Raw genomic sequence first — 19849 nt, 5'->3', positions numbered from 1 at the left:
TATAGCCACACCTCTGTATTCCTTCAGGATTATAGTTAACACTGAATGCCTTACTAGTGTGACAAATATAGGATATTTCCAGAAGTCTGGCTTCATAACTCACAGGATAACTGTCGTAGGAAGATTGCTTGAACCTGGGAGGCAGAGGTTGCAGTGAGCCGAGATCGCAACACTGCAATCTAGCCTGGGTGACAGAGACCCTGTCTCTGTCTAAAATAAAGATATAAATGATGTCCAATAAAGTATGCATATTTGAGTTGTAGGGTAAGTCTTGAATTTTCTTTTTTTTTTTTTTTTTTTTTTGGAGACAGAGTCTCACTCCATTGCCCAGGCTGGAGTACAGTGGCGTGATCGCAGCTCACTGGAAGCTCCGCCTCCTGGGTTCATGCCATTCTGCGTCAGCCTCCCAAGTATGTGGGACTACAGGCACCTGCCACCACGCCCGGCTAATTTTTTGTATTTTTAGTAGAGACGGGGTTTCACCCTGTTAGCCAGGATGTTCTCGATCTCCTGACCTTGTGATCTGCCCGCCTCGGCCTCCCAAAGTTCTGCAATTACAGGCATGAGCCACTGCTCCTGGCTTGAATTTTCTTATAATCCCATGAAATCATCATCAGAGTCACAATAATGAATTTAATCTATCGCCTTTGTATTTACATGGAGGCTTTATAAAGTTTTTCTCTCTGCTCTCCAGACAACCATTGATTTACTCTGCTTTATAATAGAGTACTTTCCATTTTCTGGAATTTTCTGACTGATGTAATAAAGTGTTTCCTCTTATAATTCCTGGGTGGCGTCCTGCATCATGCTTATTTTGATATCAATGTAGATATATGAGTTCATTTGTTTTATATTGCTGAGAAGTATAGTCTGCCATGATATGTCATTGTATATTCATTCATTCATTCATTCATTCATTCATCCATTTATGGATATTTGAGTTGCTGCTTGCTTTTTTTGTTTGTTTGTTTTAAGACTCTGTCGACCAAGTTGGAGTGCAGTGGCATGATGTTGGCTGATTGCAACCTCCACCTCCCAGGTTCAAGCAATTCTCCCACCTCAACCTCCCACGTAGCTGGGATTACATGCGTGAGCCACCATGCCCGGCTGTTTTTTTGTATTTTTGGAAAAGATGGGGTTTCGCCATGTTACCAGGTTTGTCTCAAACTCCTGGCCTCAAGTGATGTGCCTGCCTTGGCCTCCCAAAATGCTGGGATTACAGGCCTGAGCTGTGAGCCACCACACCTGTAATTGATTCTGAGGCTGGGCGTGGTGGTTCACACCTGTAATCCCAGCACTTTGGGAGGCCAAGGTGGGCGGATCACTTGAGGTCAGGAGTTTGAGACCAGGTGGGCCAACATGGTGAAACCCCATCTCTACTAAAAATACAAAAATTAGCCAGGTGTGATGGCACATGCCTATAATCCCAGCTACTCACTCATGAAGCTGAGGCAGGAGAATTACTTGAACCCAGGCAGCAGAGGTTGCAGTGAGCTGAGATCACACCACTGCACTCCAGTCTGGGCGACAGACTCTGTCTCAAAAAAAATTAAATAAATAAAAACATTTATTCTGAGATAATCCCAGTTCCCAGTGTGAAACTATTCCTGCAGTCACTGGAAAATAATAACTACTTGCTTGTAAGTAGATGACATTTTGGAGCTCAGATGCCATGTTTATGCTACCATTCAGATGGCCTTTTTTACCTGTGCAGTAATTGTGAAAGTTGTAGCCGCTGATGTGTACCACAGTGGCATTGGTTAAGTTGCCCTTCCTTTGAGACAGATGTCAATGTGATAAAAGAAATTGAGGGCAGGGTGCGGTGGCTCAGGCCTGTAATCCCAGCACTTTGGGAGGCCCAGGCAGGCGGATCACGAGGTCAGGAGATCGAGACCATCCTAGCTAACAAGGTGAAACCCCGTCTCTATGAAAAATACAAAAAATTAACCAGGGTAGTGGGGGCAGCCTGCAATCCCAGCTACTTGGGAGGCTGAGGCAGGAGAATGGCATGAACCCGGGAGGCGGAGCTTGCAGTGAGCCCAGATCCTGCCACTGCACTCAAACCTGGAGGACTCAGTGAAACTCAGTCAAAAAAAAAAAGTTTTAAGTTGCTAGCCAATCGGGACAAATACAGAATGTGAGGTCCCGTTTCAGCCAATGGAAACCGACACAGCGGTAGCGTGGAGGCCTCAGGTTATAAATGACCCTGTCTCCTTAGTTCCGCGTACTCTAGTGGCAAAACTAGTACACTAGTGCCACTAGTACACTAGTGTACCCTTTCTGCAGGAAGTAAAAATGGCCTTACTAAATAAATTTATGTTCAAGTGCTATTTCTTTACCGCACTGGAGAACAAGCATTTCAAGCAATTTGGTGGCAATCCGTACAGGCACACGTTCTCCTCTGGGGCGGTGTCCAGTCCTCTCTCATGGGGTAGCGTGCTCCCCTACCTCATTGCAAGGTCGTCTAAGGGTAAGAAATTGAGACCCACCCGGTGTGACGAATAAATCCGTACTCTCAGCAATGGAAAAAACAAAAACAAAAACAAAACTGGCCAGGAACCTAGCTTAAAGATCCTCACATAATGCAGAGACAACTGTGCACAGACCACGGAAGGAGAAGCTGCAGGAGCTGGTAAAGTATTTCCTTGGTGGGTGGTCAGGGACTAAGGAAAAAGCCGGGATGGTAAAGTATTCCTTGGTTAGGACATACCAAGGAGAGAAAAACCGCAGGGGTGGTAAAATATTCCTTAGGATGTCTTCGGAGGTCAGAAAGAGGTGAGAAATCCCCAGTCGGGGGTTGAACCTCACACAAACCTCTGGTAGTAAGAAAAATATTCAGAACTCCCCTTTCCTTTTCAGAGGAAGAAACAATAGCTCCGCTCCTGCCGGTCCCTCCCCTAGGGGAGTGGAAAGCAGAGGAGAAAACAGCAGCATAGGTGGCTGGCAGAGACAAAGGAAAGACCAGCAGAAAAGAAAAAGAAACTAGGAGAGGAAGTCAGAGAGAAAGAAAACAAAAACAGCAAGCGCAGAGCCAAACAGCTAGGCAGGCACGCCAAAGATTAAGTCCCTCTTCCCGAAAAGAGGTTGGGGACCGGCTCCGGGTGGAGGGCATAGGAGGTGAAAAGACATAATTCTTGCAATTTGCGGCCGGCATATCTGTCAAGCCGCTAGGCCAATGACTGCCCAGCGCCCAGACTGCAGTCGCGAAAATCCCATTCAATCCAAGAAACTAAGTGTAAAAAGAAGAGGGGGTGGGGGAGTAAAAAGGGGAATCTGGAAAAAAAAAAAAAAACCAGGAAAAATAGCGCGGGGGCGGGGCCTGTGCGGTGGCCCAGCCCTGCTTGCCGCAGGAGCTGGAGAACTCAGGAGAAGAAAGGGAAACGGGATGAGAGAGCGCGGAAAATAGAGTGCAAATGAGAGAGATAAATAGAAGGAAAGAGTGAGAGAAAGTGGAAGAGACAGAAATCAAAAAAAGACAAGGTGAAACTAGGAAAAAAAATAGTGTAAAAGGAAGGCAGAAAGTTAAGACATGTTGAAGATTGTGAAAGTTGTAAGAAAAGCTATAAAAGGGAATTTATGCAATAAATATTGTATAATTTAAAAGTAATTAGACCTCCTGGATGTAAAATTATTATTAAACAGTTTATGTACAAGGTATGTAAGAAAAATAAAATCTACTTTTAATAAGATTACAAGGAGGCATAAGAATATGGATGTTTACCTACATTAAAGGTTAAAAAAAATTTTTGTTTTAAAGGTTTAAGCAAGTTTTACAATGTTAATTGTAAAGGAAATTCTGTGTGTAAACATACTGGCTAAACTTAAAAGGGTATCATCCAGTTTTTCTGTGAACTGGACATTAAAATTAAAGCATGATAGATTTTTCTTAAAGCACCAACCTGCTCTTTAACAAAAATTATAAAAAGAGTCTGTAAAAGTCTTACCTTATAGTCAGACATTAAAATTAGATAGTGTCTATAAGATTTTATTAAAATTAAGTTTAACATTAATAGCACATTAATATAAAGATAAAATTTAACTTACCTGATATAAAATCATACAAAAAAACATTGTCAAATATACAATGGTATTTAGCTTTCTTAAGGCCCTAAGGTGGCCAGGTAAGTCACAAGGCCCCTCATCCCCAAGGCCACAGGGAGCAAGGGCGGTGAAGGCCACAAGAAGGCCCAAGACATTAAGGGGCAGGGCCGCAGCATCCCCTGGCCGGCGCTGAACAACAGTGGAGCAGAAGGCGTCACCATGTGGCCTAAAGCCCCAGAATATGCAGTAAAAATTATATACTTAATTTATCTTCCACTTTCCTTTCCCTCGGAACTAAAAGTCTTTTAGCACAGGTACCACCCCTAGAATTTCCAGTACACCAGCACCAGCCTGAAAAGCACATCCTCATCAAAAGATAGAAAAAGCTCAAGCCAGCCTGGGAAGAACTCTATTTTACACCGTTAACCACTGAGACTGCCGTCCGCACAGCTGAGAAAGAAAAAATGGACCCACCATACTCAAGTCAAGAAAACATCTTCCTCTGAGAATTATGGGTTACTGTACTAGGATCAAGCCCTACTAAGTTAAAGAAAAATTAATTTTCATACACCTTTTATATTGCTTTCTTTATTCTGTTACTAGCTCCTTTTTTATTAATGTAACTAAGTCTGACTCACCTCAGACTATTGCTTTTAATGCTTGCTCTGTCATACCTTGTAGAAATGTAAAAGATCAACAGCTAGCCTTTTCACACAAATATTTATGTCGCAGCCCTCTAATTGACACAGTTATCCCAAGCACTCATTGTTGTAATGACCTGCAGCCAGGACCGATTTTCTGCTCCTACTGCCTGGCAACCTTGTAGTAAATAAGACTACATCCCATAAACTACCCAAGAGCAAAGTTAGACTTCCACAAAAAGGTTTGTGCAGATCTAAAACCCCTCATCTATTTCACTAAAAGGACTACCCCTTCTGTCAGCCTTGTCAATATAACCCTGTCCTTCTCTTTATCACCACCTCCACCTTAACTAACTCTAGACCTGCCCTTAGTCGCTTCTATGGTATAAAAATTAACATAAATAGGCTGGGCGTGGTGGCTCACGCCTGTAATCCCAGCACTTTGGGAGGCCGAGGCAGGTGGATCACCTAAGGTCAGGAGTTCGAGACCAGCCTGGCCAAGATGGTGAAACCCCTTCTTTACTAAAAATACAAAAATTAGCCAGGTGTGGTGGTGGGCGCCTGTAATCCCAGCTACTCTGGAGGCTGAGACAGGAGAATCACTTGAACCTGGGAGGTGGAAGTTGCAGTGAGCAAAGATCACACCATTGCACTCCAGCCTGGGTAAAAGAGTGAAACTCTGTCTCAAAAAAAAAAAAAAAAAAAAAAAACAGAAAAAAGAAAAGAAAATTTCACTCTCCACAGAAGTTACAGGAAGATATGTATCAGCGAGTGTGAGTGGTCATAACATGGTTAATTTGAATAAGTCATTTTATGACTTCTAGATGACACCCCACACACCTGTATTGATTCAGAATCACTGGACATCTTTCCAGCGAGAAGGGAATAAAATACTAATAACTGTGAAAATAAAATGTACCTACAAAACATGTTGTCATTAAGCAACATTTAGAAATTGAGATGTTTTACGTCCCTGATTATCTTGCTGTTGGTAATTTACGATCTTTTTATTCATGTAACTTAAGTATTTTTCCATTCACTAAATGGGACAGGAAGTTTTAACTCTTGCATTCAACACATTAATGAAATAGTCCTGCAGCTCGCATTTGTAAATCATGTTCCCAAAAGGATAAAAATGCATATCCAAAAAATGTTATAAGGACACTAAACGTCAACTCAAAAACTATGGGTAAGTCTTCTTGTTCTTCACTTTATGTGAGTAAAGGTTTTTTTATCTTATTTTATTTTTTTTGAGATAGAGTCTCACTCTGTCGCCCAGGCTATTGTGCAGTGGTGCGATCTCGGCTCACAGCGAGCTCTGCCTCCTGGGTTCAAACCATTCTCCTGCCTTAGCCTCCCGAGTAGCTGGCACTACAGGCGCCCGCCACCACGCCCAGCTAATTTTTTTTTTTTTTTTGTATTTTTAGTAGAGATGGGGTTTCACCATGTTAGCCAGGATGGTCTCGATCTCCTGATCTTGTGATCCACCCGTCTTGGCCTCCCAAAGTGCTTGGATTACAGGCGTGAGCTACTGCACTTGCCCAAGTAAAGCTTATAATGAATGTTGTGAGAATGTTTTGGTTATCAATGAGAATACTTTAAAGAGAGTATGAGAGACAATATGGAGAAGAGATCCTAGGCAGTCCTAAGGGAATTACACAAGGTGGTACCATGCCTCTGAGTCCCTCCGACTATGTTCTATATCTTCTTCTGTATTGTGTTCCAATCCCACAAAGCAGCAGCATTTTTCTATTTAACACTTCTTTTTTTTTTTTTTTTTTTAAATAATTTAATGTGGTATAAGTGTGATTTGGTTACATGTACAGATTGTGTAGAAGCTAAATCAGGGCTTTAGGGTATCCATCACTCAAATAGTATCCATTGTACCCATTAAGTAATTTCTCATCATCCACCCTCCATCACGTCTAAATTGTCTAAGATATTACAATTTCTTCTAAGATTCTGACACTTATCTGGGAATAGTAGTTGCTTATTAAATCAATATTTGCCATGGTGGTTGCGATGTTGACATTCCTGCAGGTGTGGAACAAGACTATCTGATTCTTGATAAATTATCTTGTATTCCATGATCCAACTTCCTTGCTAGGAAGTGATTATCATTTCACCTGTAGGTGCAGTGATAGCGTCTGCATGAAGACTGGAGATTATCTCTGAAACACAGTTGAGGACCGAGATAATTACAAAGTAATTAATGTGGATTCAGAGAGTTATCCATTGACAATGACATAAGTAGCTAGTAAAGTTTCTGTGATGGCCAAGAACACATTAAGTCTCAATGGATAGTAAGTAGAGAACAGTAAGCTCTAAGTTCTGAGATAATTAAGTGAAACTCACGGCTATCATGAAAACTTGGTTAACATGAAATTCTTATTTCAACAAAGTGCATATCCTTTCCATTTATGAGAACTCTGAGGAATAACAAACTTGGAGAGAAAGAAATAGTATGGCAGGAGTAGAAAGATGTGGAATAGAAGGGAAGCCATAGCATATTTGTCGAAAAAAATAAACTTTTCCTCTGTTGTCTGTCACACAACAATAATCAATATGGAATAATTCTGTGACCAGATATGCAGGGTGTTTTCTACCCACACCAAGCAATCCTCCAGTGGATACAAGCTAGGGGTCCTCCAGTTCAACTCAGTCATTATCTACCCGCAGATAGCATCACATCCCCCAGTTTGAGGACTCAGTCACCAAAACTGATGCTCCCATTTCTGATGCCAATCAAAGCCCCAGAGCCTCTGCTTTTGACTGATGAACTATAAACCAGGAATCCCATGGACCCCCCATGACCAGATTTGATTAATTTGATAGAGCAGCACATAAAACTCAGGGAAAATAATTTACTGGTTAATTATAAATAGTACAAAAGATGCAGATAGAGATGCATAGGGTAAAGTATGAGAAAAGCGCTTGGAGCTTCCATGCCCTCTTGCAAAGACTGAAGGTGTCTTAAACAACAGGGCCTTTATTATAACACAAATCAGGGTAATAGGCAGCAGGCTGTCTGAGATTCATGACTGGCAGGCTGGAAAATTCCATCTTAAGAATTCTGTGAGATCCAAAAGATCCCTGAAAAAGGCAGTCCATCTTTTCAGGTTATCAGAAGAGTCCTCTGTGCCAAAAATGTGTCAGTTTCATGGCCTAACTCATCAGAGAGAAAGAAATGAGAATAGAGTGAGTACTGAGGATACTAAAAAATCCCTCTGTTGAATGAAACAAAATCAAAGTTACTTCTGGATCATGATGAGTTAGGCGAATGATGTACTGTGGGCACCTGCCAAGTGGTAAAGGTGAAATGCTTTTTAGAAGAGAACTGTCAGTCACAGAAGTCTAGCAAGAGACCTGGGCAGGTTGAAAAATACTATGTGGTTCCCACATACCTGGAATGTATGCAGCTATTTGATGTATGGCACATTCAATTTAGGCAGATGGCATCCTCATAAGGGGTCTCCTCCAGTGTTAAACTGAAGAAGAAATAATACTGCCTCCACATCTGTGGTATTTTCCTCATGTAAATATTCTGGTAATCAATGAGAGATGATGAAGGCTTTCTCACATTCATTGCACTCAAAAGGCACTTCTTCAGTGGTAGCACTCTTTTATGTAAAGAAGCTAGCATTCCAGCTAAAGAACATTCCCCATTTGCCACACTCATAACACCTTGATCCAGTGTGAACTCTCTCGCCTTGAAGGAGCAAAAAGCCTGGGCAAGAGAATTCCCAAAATTTGCTTCACTTACAAAGCCTCATTCCAGTATGAACTCTCTGATGGCGACGGAACGAAGAACTGTGGCGAAATGATTTTCCACAATCAATGCATTCATATGGCCTTTCGCCAGTGTGAACTCTCAAGTGTTTAATAAGGCTGGAGTTTTCAGCAAAGGATTTCTTACATTCACTGCACTCATAAGGCCTTTCTCCAGTGTGAACTCTCAGATGTATAATAAGGCTAGATCTTCGGCTAAAGGATTTCCCACACTGCCCACACTCATGCCTTTCTCCAGTATGAACTCGCTGATGGTGAATGAGGTTGGACCTTAAGCTAAAGGATTTTCCACATTCACTACATTCATAAGGCCTTTCTCTAGTGTGAACTCTCTGATGCTGCAAGAGTGAAGAGCTTCGGCGAAATGATTTTCCACACTCACCACATTCATAAGGCCTTTCTCCTGTGTGAACTCTCAAGTGTTTAATAAGACTGGAGTTTTCAGCAAAGGATCTCCCACATTCACTGCACTCATAAGGCCTCTCTCCAGTGTGAATCCTCCTGTGTTTAATGAGACTAGATGTATAAGCAAAGGACTTCCCACATTCATTGCATTCATAACGCTTTGCTCCAGAGTGAACTTTCCTGTGGTTAATGAGACCGGACTTTTCAGCAAAGCCTTTCCCACATTCAATACACTCATAAGGCTTTTCTCTAGTGTGAAGCGTCTGATGCTGCAAGAGTGAAGAGCTTTGGTGAAATGATTTTCCACACTCACTGCATTCATAGGTCTTTTGCCCAGTATGCAATCTCTCACGAATATGGAGTGTAGGGTTTTGGTGAAATAAATTCCCATATTTGCTGCACTCATAAGGTCTTTCTCCAGTGCGAACATTCCTGTGTTTGTGATCTCTTCTGGGTTCAGTGAGGCAGGACTTGTTCTTTAATAATTTCCTATATTCCCCACACTCATAAGGCCTTTCTCCACTATGACCTCCCTGGTCTTTGTATATATGTATACAAGTGCTCTGCTTAGAAGGTGCTGCCTCATCTTCCCCTCCATGCCAACAACCTAAAAGCAAAGAAACGCTGGTGAGGTACATGTTGACTTTGTTGAGTATGCAGTCTACCTACAAGAGTAACTGACAAACAAAAAAACTAGTCTATGGAGTTATCTGCACGCAGAGGGAGTTGGGTTCAGGTTGAGGTTGGGGCTGTTTAGCATTATCACAGATATAGGAGGCCTCATGTTGTCAAGGGCATGACTAAATGAGGCAACAGACAGAATAACGGCAGGGTCTATAACTCCTTCATTTGCAAACAACTTGCCTGTGGGACCTTATTTGCTGATGACATGTGAGTACTATATAAAGAATATGTCCAGGCCACCACAACATGACTAGAGCACGACATCCTTTGGTCAGGGACTGTTAAGAATGAGTATATACATGGCCAAGAAACGTGGCTCATGCCTCTAATCCCAGCACTTTGGGAGGCCGAGGCGGGTGGATCACAAGGTCAGGAGTTTGAGACCAGCCTGGTCAACATGGCAAAACCCCTTCTCTACTAAAAACAAAAAAGTTAGCCAGGCATGGTGGCGTGCGCCTGTAATCCCAGCTACTCAGGAGGCTGAAGCAGGAGAATCACTCGAACCTGGGAGGCGGAGGTTGCAGTGAGCCTAGTCCAGCGTGGGCAACAGAGCAAGAATCTGTCTCAAGAAAAAAAAAAAAAAAAAAAAAAAAAAGGATATATACTTCATAGAGGCAGGGCGTGGTGGCTCTGTAATCCCAGCACTTTGGGAGGCCAAGTGGGGTGGATCACCTGAGGTCAGGAGTTCAAGACCAGTCTTGCCAACATGGCAAAACCCTATCTTTACTAAAAATACCCAAAAAATTAGCTGGATGTGGTGGTGGGCCCCTGTAATCCTAGCTACTTGGGAAGCTGAGGTAGAATTGTTTGAACCTGGGAGGCGGAGGTTGTAGTCAGCTGAGATCACATTATTGCACTCCAGCCTGGGAAACAAGAGTGAAACTCCATCTCAAAAGAAAAAAAAGAATGGGTATATACTTCATAATACAAAATACATGAGTCAATATTGAAGACCACTGCAGACAGAGCAGTGAGAAAAATAGGTGAGATGTGGAGTCCGGATATATGAAAATTAGTCCTGGGTTGAATGTAACAGCAGAAGCGACAAGGTGTAGGACTAATAAATTGGCACTCTCAATAATGGGGAAGGAAAGACATAAAGTGGGGCTACTTCTATTGGCACGGAAATATTGTCAAATAGAAGAGGTATATGGCATAATTTGAATAGAGCCCTGATGTCATGACCTCACTCACATGCTATTCTTCAGAAGAAAGCTGCCCCAAGTCCTTGCTAAGGCTGGACTCATTTACATCTTAGGGACAACCACGGGCTCTTCATTTCACCACCAAGATGAGCAACTACATGGAAACTCGATTATGTTAAGTACTAAGAGAAACATAGGACAGATGAACAGCCAATACTGGCTCAGAACAACTCTGCATTTGATATTCCACAGGAAAGGAAACTAAATATTATAAAAAGAATTCCTTCCTATAAATTTTTAGAGATAAGGACCTGCTGTGTTGGCCAGGGTGGCCTCAAACTCCTGGGATCTGAGTAGCCTCTGAAGAGCTGGGATGACAGGTATTATTGTGCCTGATGAAATACTACAAAAAGAATTTTGAAGTAGGGTATTGCAAGAACAGGCTGTGGTTCATGTACATAATGACCATATCAGTGCCGGCAATTTGTGACATGAACAAATGTGAGCTAGAGGAAGGAAATGGAACTTGAGAAAAACAGAAGCCTTGGATCTGCACAGTCACCTAGACAGGCAGAGGACAACCAAGGTGGGATACATTAGGGTGACTTTAAGACTCCTGACCCTGACTCCTTCTCTGGAAGCCTGCAACAAAGCAGGCTGGAGCTGCTTAAGGAAAGGAGAGTAAGTACACCTCAGTCCAACCAACAACAGAACCTCTCCAGAGAACTGGAGAATGAAGCTGTGTCCATGGTCCTGATGTGAGAAAGCGATAAGGCATAAAGGAGAGGGGCAGAGACTAACTCAGGTCACAGGTGAATATGAGTACCTTACCCAGGGAGGATATAAGTGTCAAGGTCTCCAGCATCACGTCATGGTACAGGCATCTCTGAGCCTCATTAAGAAGACTCCATTCCTCCAGGGAAAAGTTTACAGCCACGTCTTCAAAGGTCACACTGCTCTGTCATGATGGGGATAGATGAAACCACAAATGGCCCCTATGCTGAAGACCCACAATCCACTTCCCCAACATATCTACCCTTGCCCATCCTCCTTCTCCCAGGATCCCCAACTCAGAAGAGAAACTTTGCCCACTAGTGCCACTATGTCCTCATGGGACCATTAATCATGACACATAGCCATCAGCAACAAGACGCAGATAAGCAAACAGGTATCTCTGCTGTGGTCCTGAAATAAAGGGTTTCATCCTCTCCTTTCTAGCAATTCCCCTGGTAGAGCAAAGGTCACGTGAATCCCAATGCAGTGCCTGAGGCCTTTCAAACATAATCTTTATGTACATACACATCCTTCACATCTTTGGACACCACAGACACATGCCAATTGCCGCCACTACCTAACTGCCCACACCATAGGCCTCTCTCTGGTCTTGCCAGAAGTTAAAGTATTTTAATCACCCTTTCTTCTACTGGTAAGAGTAGGAGTCTCACCCTAGGGTTATGGTGATGGCCAAACACACAACACCTGACGCTGAACACAAGTCATCAAGAAAGTTCATTAATCAAATATGCTCACAGCTTGAAAGAAGAGGACACCACTCACCACAGACAGCCACGTGGGGGTTGAACTATGCATAAGAGAGAGCGGCCAGGTGCGGTGGCGCACACCTGTAATCCCAGCACTTTGGGAGGCCGAGGCAGGTGGATCACCTGAGGTCAGGAGTTCGAGACCAGCCTGAACAACAAGGTGTAACCCCGTCTCTACTAAAATACAAAAATTAGCCAGATGTGGTGGCATGCACCTGTAGTCCCAGCTACTCAGGAGGCTGAGACAGGAGAATCTCTCGAACCTGGGAGATGGAGGTTGCAGTAAGCCCAGATGGCGCCACTGCCTCCAGCCTGGGCAATGGAACGAGACTCTGTCTCAAAAAAAAAAAAGAGAGAGAGTGCAACCAGGGACTGTGGTATGTAAGCTTTGCTCAATCAAGAGGGTGTGATAGTCCCTGATTCCCTTAAAAGAATGCAACTGGCTTGTTTTTATTTTTAATTTTTGAGACAGGGTCTTGCTCTGTCACTCCTGCTGGAGTGTAGTGGCACAATCACAGCCCACTGCAGCCTGAACTCACTGGGTTCCAGCAATCCTCCCACCTCAGCCTCCTAAGTAGCTGGGACCACAGGTGTGTGACACCACACCCAGCTGCAACTGGCTTGTTTGAATCTCTGCGGGTAGAAATCAAATTGAAACCTGCTACAAATAAATAATAACCAGGAACTCTGCCTAGTCCTCTTGATTAAAAGGGTAGTTAGGCTAGGACACATTATCCAAAAGAGCAGAGTGGGGAGGGGGATTTGCACTCAGACCATTTGAGGTATCACCAGACATAAAGGTAGCACATGATACTGGCCTTAACTTTAGGGCTTATACCATAATGTGGCTGACATCATCCACAGTAGTCTTGGTAAATTAAAAAGGAATCCAAAATTACCACAGAATTCTAATGTTTCTCAATAGCAGTGGTAGCCCCAAATCATTCTTTGAACCCCTCCATGCATAAATCCACAGACAAAAAGAACCACTAGCATTTTCAGATATTTATGGTGCTATTCCACTTTCGTGCTGCATTTGCTATCCTCAGAAACTATGACTTTTTATTTATTATTTTTTGAGACGGAGTTTCACTCTTGTTGCTCAGGCTGGAGAGCAATGGCGCGATCTCGGCTCACTGCAACCTCCACCTCCCAGGTTTAAGTGATTCTCCTACCTCAGCCTCCCGAGTAGCTGGGATTAGAGGCATGTGCCACCACGCCTGGCTAATTTTATACTTTTTAGTAGAGTCAGGGTTTCTCCATGTTGGTCAAGCTGGTCTTGAACTCCTGGCCTCAAGTGATCCACCCGCCTCAGCCTCCCAAAGTGCTGGGATTACAGGTGTGAGCCACCATGCCCGGCTGACTTTTTTTTTTGAGACAGAGTTTCACTTTTGTCGCCCAGGCTGGCGTGCAATGATGCAATCTCGGTTCACTGCAACCTCTGCCTCCCAGGTTCAAGTGATTCTCCTGTCTCAGCCCCCGAATAGCTGGGATTACAGGTGCCTGCCACCATGTCAGCTACTTTTTGTGTATTTTTAGTAGAGATGGGGTTTCACCACGTTGTCGATGCTGATCTCGAACCCCCGACCTCACATTATCTGCCCACCTTGGCCTCCCAAAGTGTGGGGATTACAGGTGTGAGCCACTATCCTGGCACCTATGACTTTCTTCTGTCCACCTAACCCCATTCAAAGCCCAGAACCATTGGTCATCAATCTCGGGCATAGTGACTCTCAGAAGGTGACCATATTTGCCTCCATATCTGGTACCAGGCTGAATGAAACACCCCAGGCCACACCAAAGCCATCTCAAAATCTTGGTGAGGCCACAAAGTAGCCAATAAACACAAGCTCCGGCCTGAGTGTCATCTTCCCTCAGCTACTCCTATGCGTCGGCAAGCATCTCAAGTCTATTCATTCCTTGGAAGCATTACGTCACTTGCCAAACTAGGCTGTCAGATATATCCTCCCTTTCCAGTCTGGCCAAGATGGTGAAACCCCGTCTCTACTAAAAATGCAAAAATTAGCCGGATGTGGTGGCAGGCGCCTATAATCCCAGCTACTTAGGAGGCTGAGGCAGGAGAATCATTTGAACCCGGGAGGCAGAGGTTGCAGTGAGCCGAGATCGCACCACTGCACTCTAGTCTGGGTGACAGAGCAAAACTCTGTCCCAAGAAAAAAAAAAAAAAGAATAAGAAACAGATATACCCTCCCTTCATGGCCATTTACCTCCCTCACCTGTGTTTCTGAAATCCAATACCATCGCCAGGTACACAAGCAGGAAACCCAATCCCCACTTCCTGTCCAACAGTGTCATCAACATAATCTGAAGGTTGTACCTTCCAAATGTGAGCCATGACTCAATCATCTCGGTCCACACAGTAGTCACCATATATTAGATACCTCCAATATCAACCCTTCCCCAGATATTTGCATCTATGTGTCCAGCTGCCCATTTGATAGCTCCATTAAGAGTATCTAATACATTTTAGAATCTTAACATGCCTGTGATATTGAGAAATATATATTTGGTCATCTCCTTTTCTGGCATGCAACTCCTAAAATTCACGAAATTCTCAAATTTAAGTGAGTTTCAATGGTAATGAGTTGAATGATGGTTGGTAACCCCTAGATAACTTCAGGATGGAGACTGGTCAGGGAAAAGACTATGTTGGGATTCGAGGTCTGGAAAGTTCAGCCCCCACCGCAATCTCCAGAAAAGGGAGAGGGGGCCAAGGGTTAAGCTGATCAGCATTGGCCAATGATTTAATTAATCGTGCCTATGTAACAAAACCTTGATAAAACCCCATAAAGACAGGGTTTGGGGAGCTTCCAAATAGCCAAACACATGGAAGTTCCTGGATGGTGGTGTGCCTGAAGATCATAAAAGCTCCGGGTCCCTTCCCCTTATGCACCTCTTCATCTGTAAACTTTGTAATAAATATTCTTTAAAATAAACTGGCAAATTAAAGCGTCTCCTGAGGTTTTGTGACTGGCTCTAGCAATTTAATGGAAGTCGAGGAACCTGATTTATAGCAAGTCAGTCAAAAGACAGGTTAAAAAAAAAAAAAAGAAAAACACATCCCGGGGCTTGTGATTGGCATCGAAAGGGGTTGGCGGACAGTCCCATGGGTCTGAGACTTCACCTGTGGGATCTGATGTCCACTGGAGAACTACTTGGTGTATGAGGAAAACCATCCACACATATCTAGTCACAGAAGTACTCTGTGTTGATTGTTGTGGGGGAGAGCAAAGCAAAAGCAATTTGTGTTTTGTTCCACTCAGAATGGCCACAACAAACCTCCTGATAGCCTCAGTGAATATTACACCTGCTATCAACTTGCTCATCTCAGTTGATGGAGCTCCCATTGCCACAGCTGCTAAGACTAAAAACTCAAGGGTGTTTCCTGAATCCTCTCAAACTCCCACTGTTCCCATTTAAAAATTGAATTGCTGGGCTGGGCATGATGGCTCAAGCCTGTAATCTGTAATCCCAGCACTTTCGGAGGCCGAGGCAGGTGGATCACCAGGTCAGGAGTTCGAGGCCAGCCTGGCTAAAACGGTGAAACCCCATCTCTACTAAAAATACAAAAATTAGCCAGGCGTGGAGGCGCGCGCCTGTAATCCCAGCTATGGGAGGCTGAGGCAGGAGAATTGCTTGAACCCGAGAGGCAGAGGTTGTAGTGAATCAAGATTCCACCACTGCACTCCAGCCTGGGCGACAGGTCCAGACTCTGTCTTGGAAAAAAAAAAAATTGACTTGCCCCTCTAAAAAACACAAATCCAGATCTAGCCACATTGCCTAAGCCACAACTCTAGTCCATTAATCCTTACCTCGACTAGGGCAGTAGCTTCCAGTTTGATCTTCCTCCTCCCTCAACCCCACAGTCTGTTGTCCACTCTGTAACCAGACAGAGCCTATTAAGAAATTGGTAACATCACCTCACCCCTCCAGTTTCCCTTCTAAGTAAGTAAGTGCACATCCCAGTATCAGCTCCTGGGTGAACCTTCCACACGTGTTACATTAGTTGATAGACATGGCAATAACTCCCCATAACCTATATCACTGATGTAGAGTTGGGGTTTGAGGTTTTTCCAAGATCCCCAGATCGAAGGACTGGAGAAAGGCACTTAAGTGTCCTAGAATGTGCGGTGGTTCCTGCCTGTCATCCCAGCACTTTGGGAAGCTGAAGCAGGATGACTGCTTGAGCCCAAGGGTTTGAGACTAGCCTGGTCAACATGGCGAAATTCCATCTCTACTAAAAATACAAAAAGCCAGTTACTTGGGAGACTGAGATGAGAGGCTCTCCTAAGCCCAGGGAGGTCGAGGCTAAGCTGCGCCCTGATCGCGTCACCGCAATCCAGCCTGGGTGTCAGAGTGAGAATCTGTCGCCCCCAAAAAAAATTTTAAAAAGACGCCAAGATCTAGACATGTGGGTGAGGATGAGGGACTAGAGCATCCCCTACTTCCTTCTGTGGGTTCCCTAAGTGATTCCATAGCCATGAGGTGTGCCAAAAGGCAGGGCTTTCACAAATGTGTCCGTGCTCAGATTTGATATACTCAGGCTTCTCTGTAAGCTTTTTTTGGCCCTGCCGCCAGATGATCTTGTGGCCCAGTGCTCAATGTCACCTCTTAATGATTCAACCTCTCAGAGCCTCAATATCCTCATCACCGCCTTCAACTCTGTACTTCCTTTGAACATCTTTTGGGAATCCTAACTCTAACACAGATTTCCTTTGTTCAAAACTGTCCATGGCTTCTAGCGACCTCAAAATCAAAGGTCAACCCTCAGCCTGGTACTGAAGAAACAACTCTGCCTCGGCCAGGCGCGGTGGCTCACGCCTGTACTCCCAGCACTTTGGAAGGCCAAGGCGGGCGGATCACCTGAGGTCAGGAGTTCGAGACCAGCCCAGCCAACATGATGAAACCCCGTGGTGGCACACGCCTGTAATCCCAGCTACTCGGGAGGCTGAGGCAGGAGAATCGCTTGAACCCGGGAGACGGAAGTTGCAGTGAGCCAAGATCGCGCCACTGCACTCCAGCCTGGGCGACAGGGTGAGATTCCGTCTCAAAAAAGAAAAAAAAAAAGAAATAACTGCGGCTCACTCTTCGTTCCCGGTAGACACAAGATGTCCCCGTGTTCCGCATCCTCCTGCCTCTGTCGCGCCTGCAGGCCTTTGCCCATGCCGGACCCTCGGCCAGTCTCGCTCTGACGACCGCATCAATTGGGTGTCGGAAACGGGGATCCCACCCGCCGGCGCCTCTCTGTCCCTGACAGAGGCCTGGGCTGCAGGGACGCGAGGAGGCGCCCCTAACGATCAGGGGCCTCAGGGTCCGGGTGGGTGAGGCCCGGAGGTCGCAGCGCTCACCTGAGCGGGGTCCCTCAGAGCAGCCGCTGCAGCCATGACTCTGTTGGCGGGCGGGGGGACGTGGGCTCGGCGGTGTTCTTGTGGTTGTCCTGTCCCGGGCTGCGACCAGTGGCGTCGCCGAGCCTCAGATCCGCCTGTGCGTTATGGCCACAACCACTGCTCCCGAGCTCGTCCAGACCCAGAACCTCCACTGGCCTCACAGGCCAAAATGGCTGCCACGGCTAGGACGCCGGAAGTCTCGGCTTGACTTTACGTGCCCCCGCAATGGCGTGTCTTCTCTGAAGCTTCATTGGCTCAGTCACGCTTCCATTCCACAGGGCGGATTCTGGGTAATGTAGTTCCCAGAGATGGGCAGCGCTGAAGGTGACTTTCTTCCGACTTACGGAAGGGCCAAGCTCCACTGCGAGGGGCGCTAGGAAATGGCGACTCCAGGTCCAGATGCCGAGGAGGGTCTCCCATCTTAGAAGAGGCCATACACACATTTCTGGGGGTATTCTGTGCAACTGATTGCCCGCGTGTTTGGAGGCTTCTTATTTCAGAATTTGTGATGCTCGGCTTCTTGTTTTTTTTTTTTTTTTTTAAAGACAGTTCTCTCTGTCACTCAGGCTGGAGTGCAGTGGTGTGATCTTGGCTCACTGCAGCCTATGCCTCCCGCTTCAAGCGATTCTCGTGCCTCAACCACCCGAGTACCTGGGATTACAGGCGTGTGCCACCACACCCGGCTAATTTTTGTATTTTTAGTAGAGACAGGGTTTCCTCATGTTGGCCAGGCTGGTCTCGAACTTCCGTTCTCAAATGATCCGCCTGCTACGGTCTACCGAAATGCTAGGATTATAGGCGTGAACCACCGTGCTCAGCCCATTAGCAACACTTTTATTTATGCTATATCTTTAACCTATAAATTCCTCTAGAAATCTGATATCAACGTCAAAGAGAGAATAAGACAAATGCTATTATCTATTATGTTACAGGACAATGGCTGCGGTGTTCAAACATGGAGTTTGTATGCACAGGGTGCTTTTACACTGAGATATTTCAAGTGCCTTAAATCCATGAGTTCACCTCTTTGCTGGCAAGTGCTCATCATTGTCAGTGGCATTGGAATCAGAGCAACTCCATCTTGAAAATGGCTGGATAAAATAAGGCTGAGAACTGTTCGGCTGCATTCCCAGGTTAGGCATTCTTAGTCACAGGATGAGACAGGAGGTTGGCACAAGATGTGGGTCACAAAGACCCTGCTGATAAAACAGGATGCAGGAAAGAAACTGGCTAAAACGCACCAAAACTAAGATGGTGATGAAAGTGACCTCTGGTCATCTTCACTGCTCATTATATGCTAATTATAATGTATTAGCATGCTAACTCCCGCCAGCGCCATGACAGTATACCAATGCTCTGGCAATGTTTGGAAGTTACCCTATATAGTCTAAAAAGGGGGAGGGAACCTCTGTTCTGGGAAATCTCCACCTCTTTTTTTTTTTTTTTTTTTTGAGATGGAGTCTTCCTTTGTCACCCAGGCTGGAGTGCATTGGTGCGATCTTGGTTCACTGCAACCTCCGACTCTTGGGTTCAAGCGATTTTCCTGTCTCAGCCCCCTGAGTAGCTGGGATTACAGGCGCCTGGCACAGCGCCCGACCTGTAAAATTTTCTATACTTAAAAAGTTGGCTGGGTGCGGTGGCTCTTGCCTGTAATCCCAGCACTTTGGGAGGCCGAGGGGCGCGGATCACGAGGTCAGGAGCTCTAGACCAGCCTCACCAACATGGTGAAACCCCGTCTCTAGTAAAAATAGAAAAATTAGCTGGGCGTGGTGGCGCATGCCTGTAATCCCAGGTACTCGGGAGGCTGAGGCAGGAGAATCACTTGAACCCATAAGGCGGAGGTTGCAGTGAGCCAAGATCGTGCCACTGCACTCCAGCTGGGCGACAGAGGAGAGAGTGAGGCTCTGTTTCAAAAACAAAAAACAAAAAAAACCTTTCTTGGATTATGTTTAGTATAAGTTGGGTATTTAGTGGAAACCTTATTCGGTATTGGAGGTGAGGGTTTCCAGTAATATTTCTTTCCCCAAGCAATCATTTTCTCAGATTTTCAGTGAGTTGGCTCACAAACATGTTGGACCCTAAGAAATTGAAATCTCAAAGGCAAGATGGGTCTCCTGTTGGGTCCACACCAAAATTTGTAAGTGGGGGAAAAGCATTACCCCTCTGTTAGCCATATCTACTTTTTCTTATCTGAA

At 45.0% G+C, this 19849-nt stretch overlaps 2 protein-coding genes across 6 annotated transcripts in view; both read right to left on the bottom strand.

Moving 5' to 3' along the window:
- Positions 1–19849, bottom strand: part of LOC105488070 (zinc finger protein 586) — a 65626-nt gene that overhangs the window by 36249 nt on the left and 9528 nt on the right. The window contains exons 1-3 of one of the 5 annotated variants that reach the window (XM_011751790.3): positions 17616–18986; positions 11537–11663; positions 277–9483 (exon numbers count right to left, since the gene is read on the bottom strand). In XM_011751790.3, the coding sequence (XP_011750092.1) occupies positions 8438–9483; positions 11537–11663; positions 17616–17651 (1209 nt within the window). In that variant the 5' untranslated portion in view covers positions 17652–18986 and the 3' untranslated portion in view covers positions 277–8437. Of the gene's footprint in view, positions 1–276; positions 9484–11536; positions 11664–16079; positions 16166–17615; positions 18987–19849 lie in introns of those variants that run through there. The other 4 variants (XM_011751786.3, XM_024794840.2, XM_071088105.1 and 1 more) reach the window with 4 other exon arrangements.
- LOC105488075 (zinc finger protein 776) overlaps positions 277–19849 on the bottom strand; it is a 40447-nt gene continuing 20874 nt past the window's right edge. Inside the window, exons 5-6 of the transcript XR_011618000.1 lie at positions 16080–16146; positions 277–6853 (exon numbers count right to left, since the gene is read on the bottom strand). The gene's annotated coding sequence lies outside the window, so the exon portion shown is untranslated. The remainder of the gene's footprint in view (positions 6854–16079; positions 16147–19849) is intronic.

This window comes from Macaca nemestrina, chromosome 20 (genome assembly GCF_043159975.1).
Source record: "Macaca nemestrina isolate mMacNem1 chromosome 20, mMacNem.hap1, whole genome shotgun sequence".
Classification (NCBI taxonomy): Eukaryota; Metazoa; Chordata; class Mammalia; order Primates; family Cercopithecidae; genus Macaca; species Macaca nemestrina.
The sequence above is the reverse complement of the archived record's forward strand: the minus strand, read 5'-3'. Positions and strand labels throughout refer to the sequence as shown.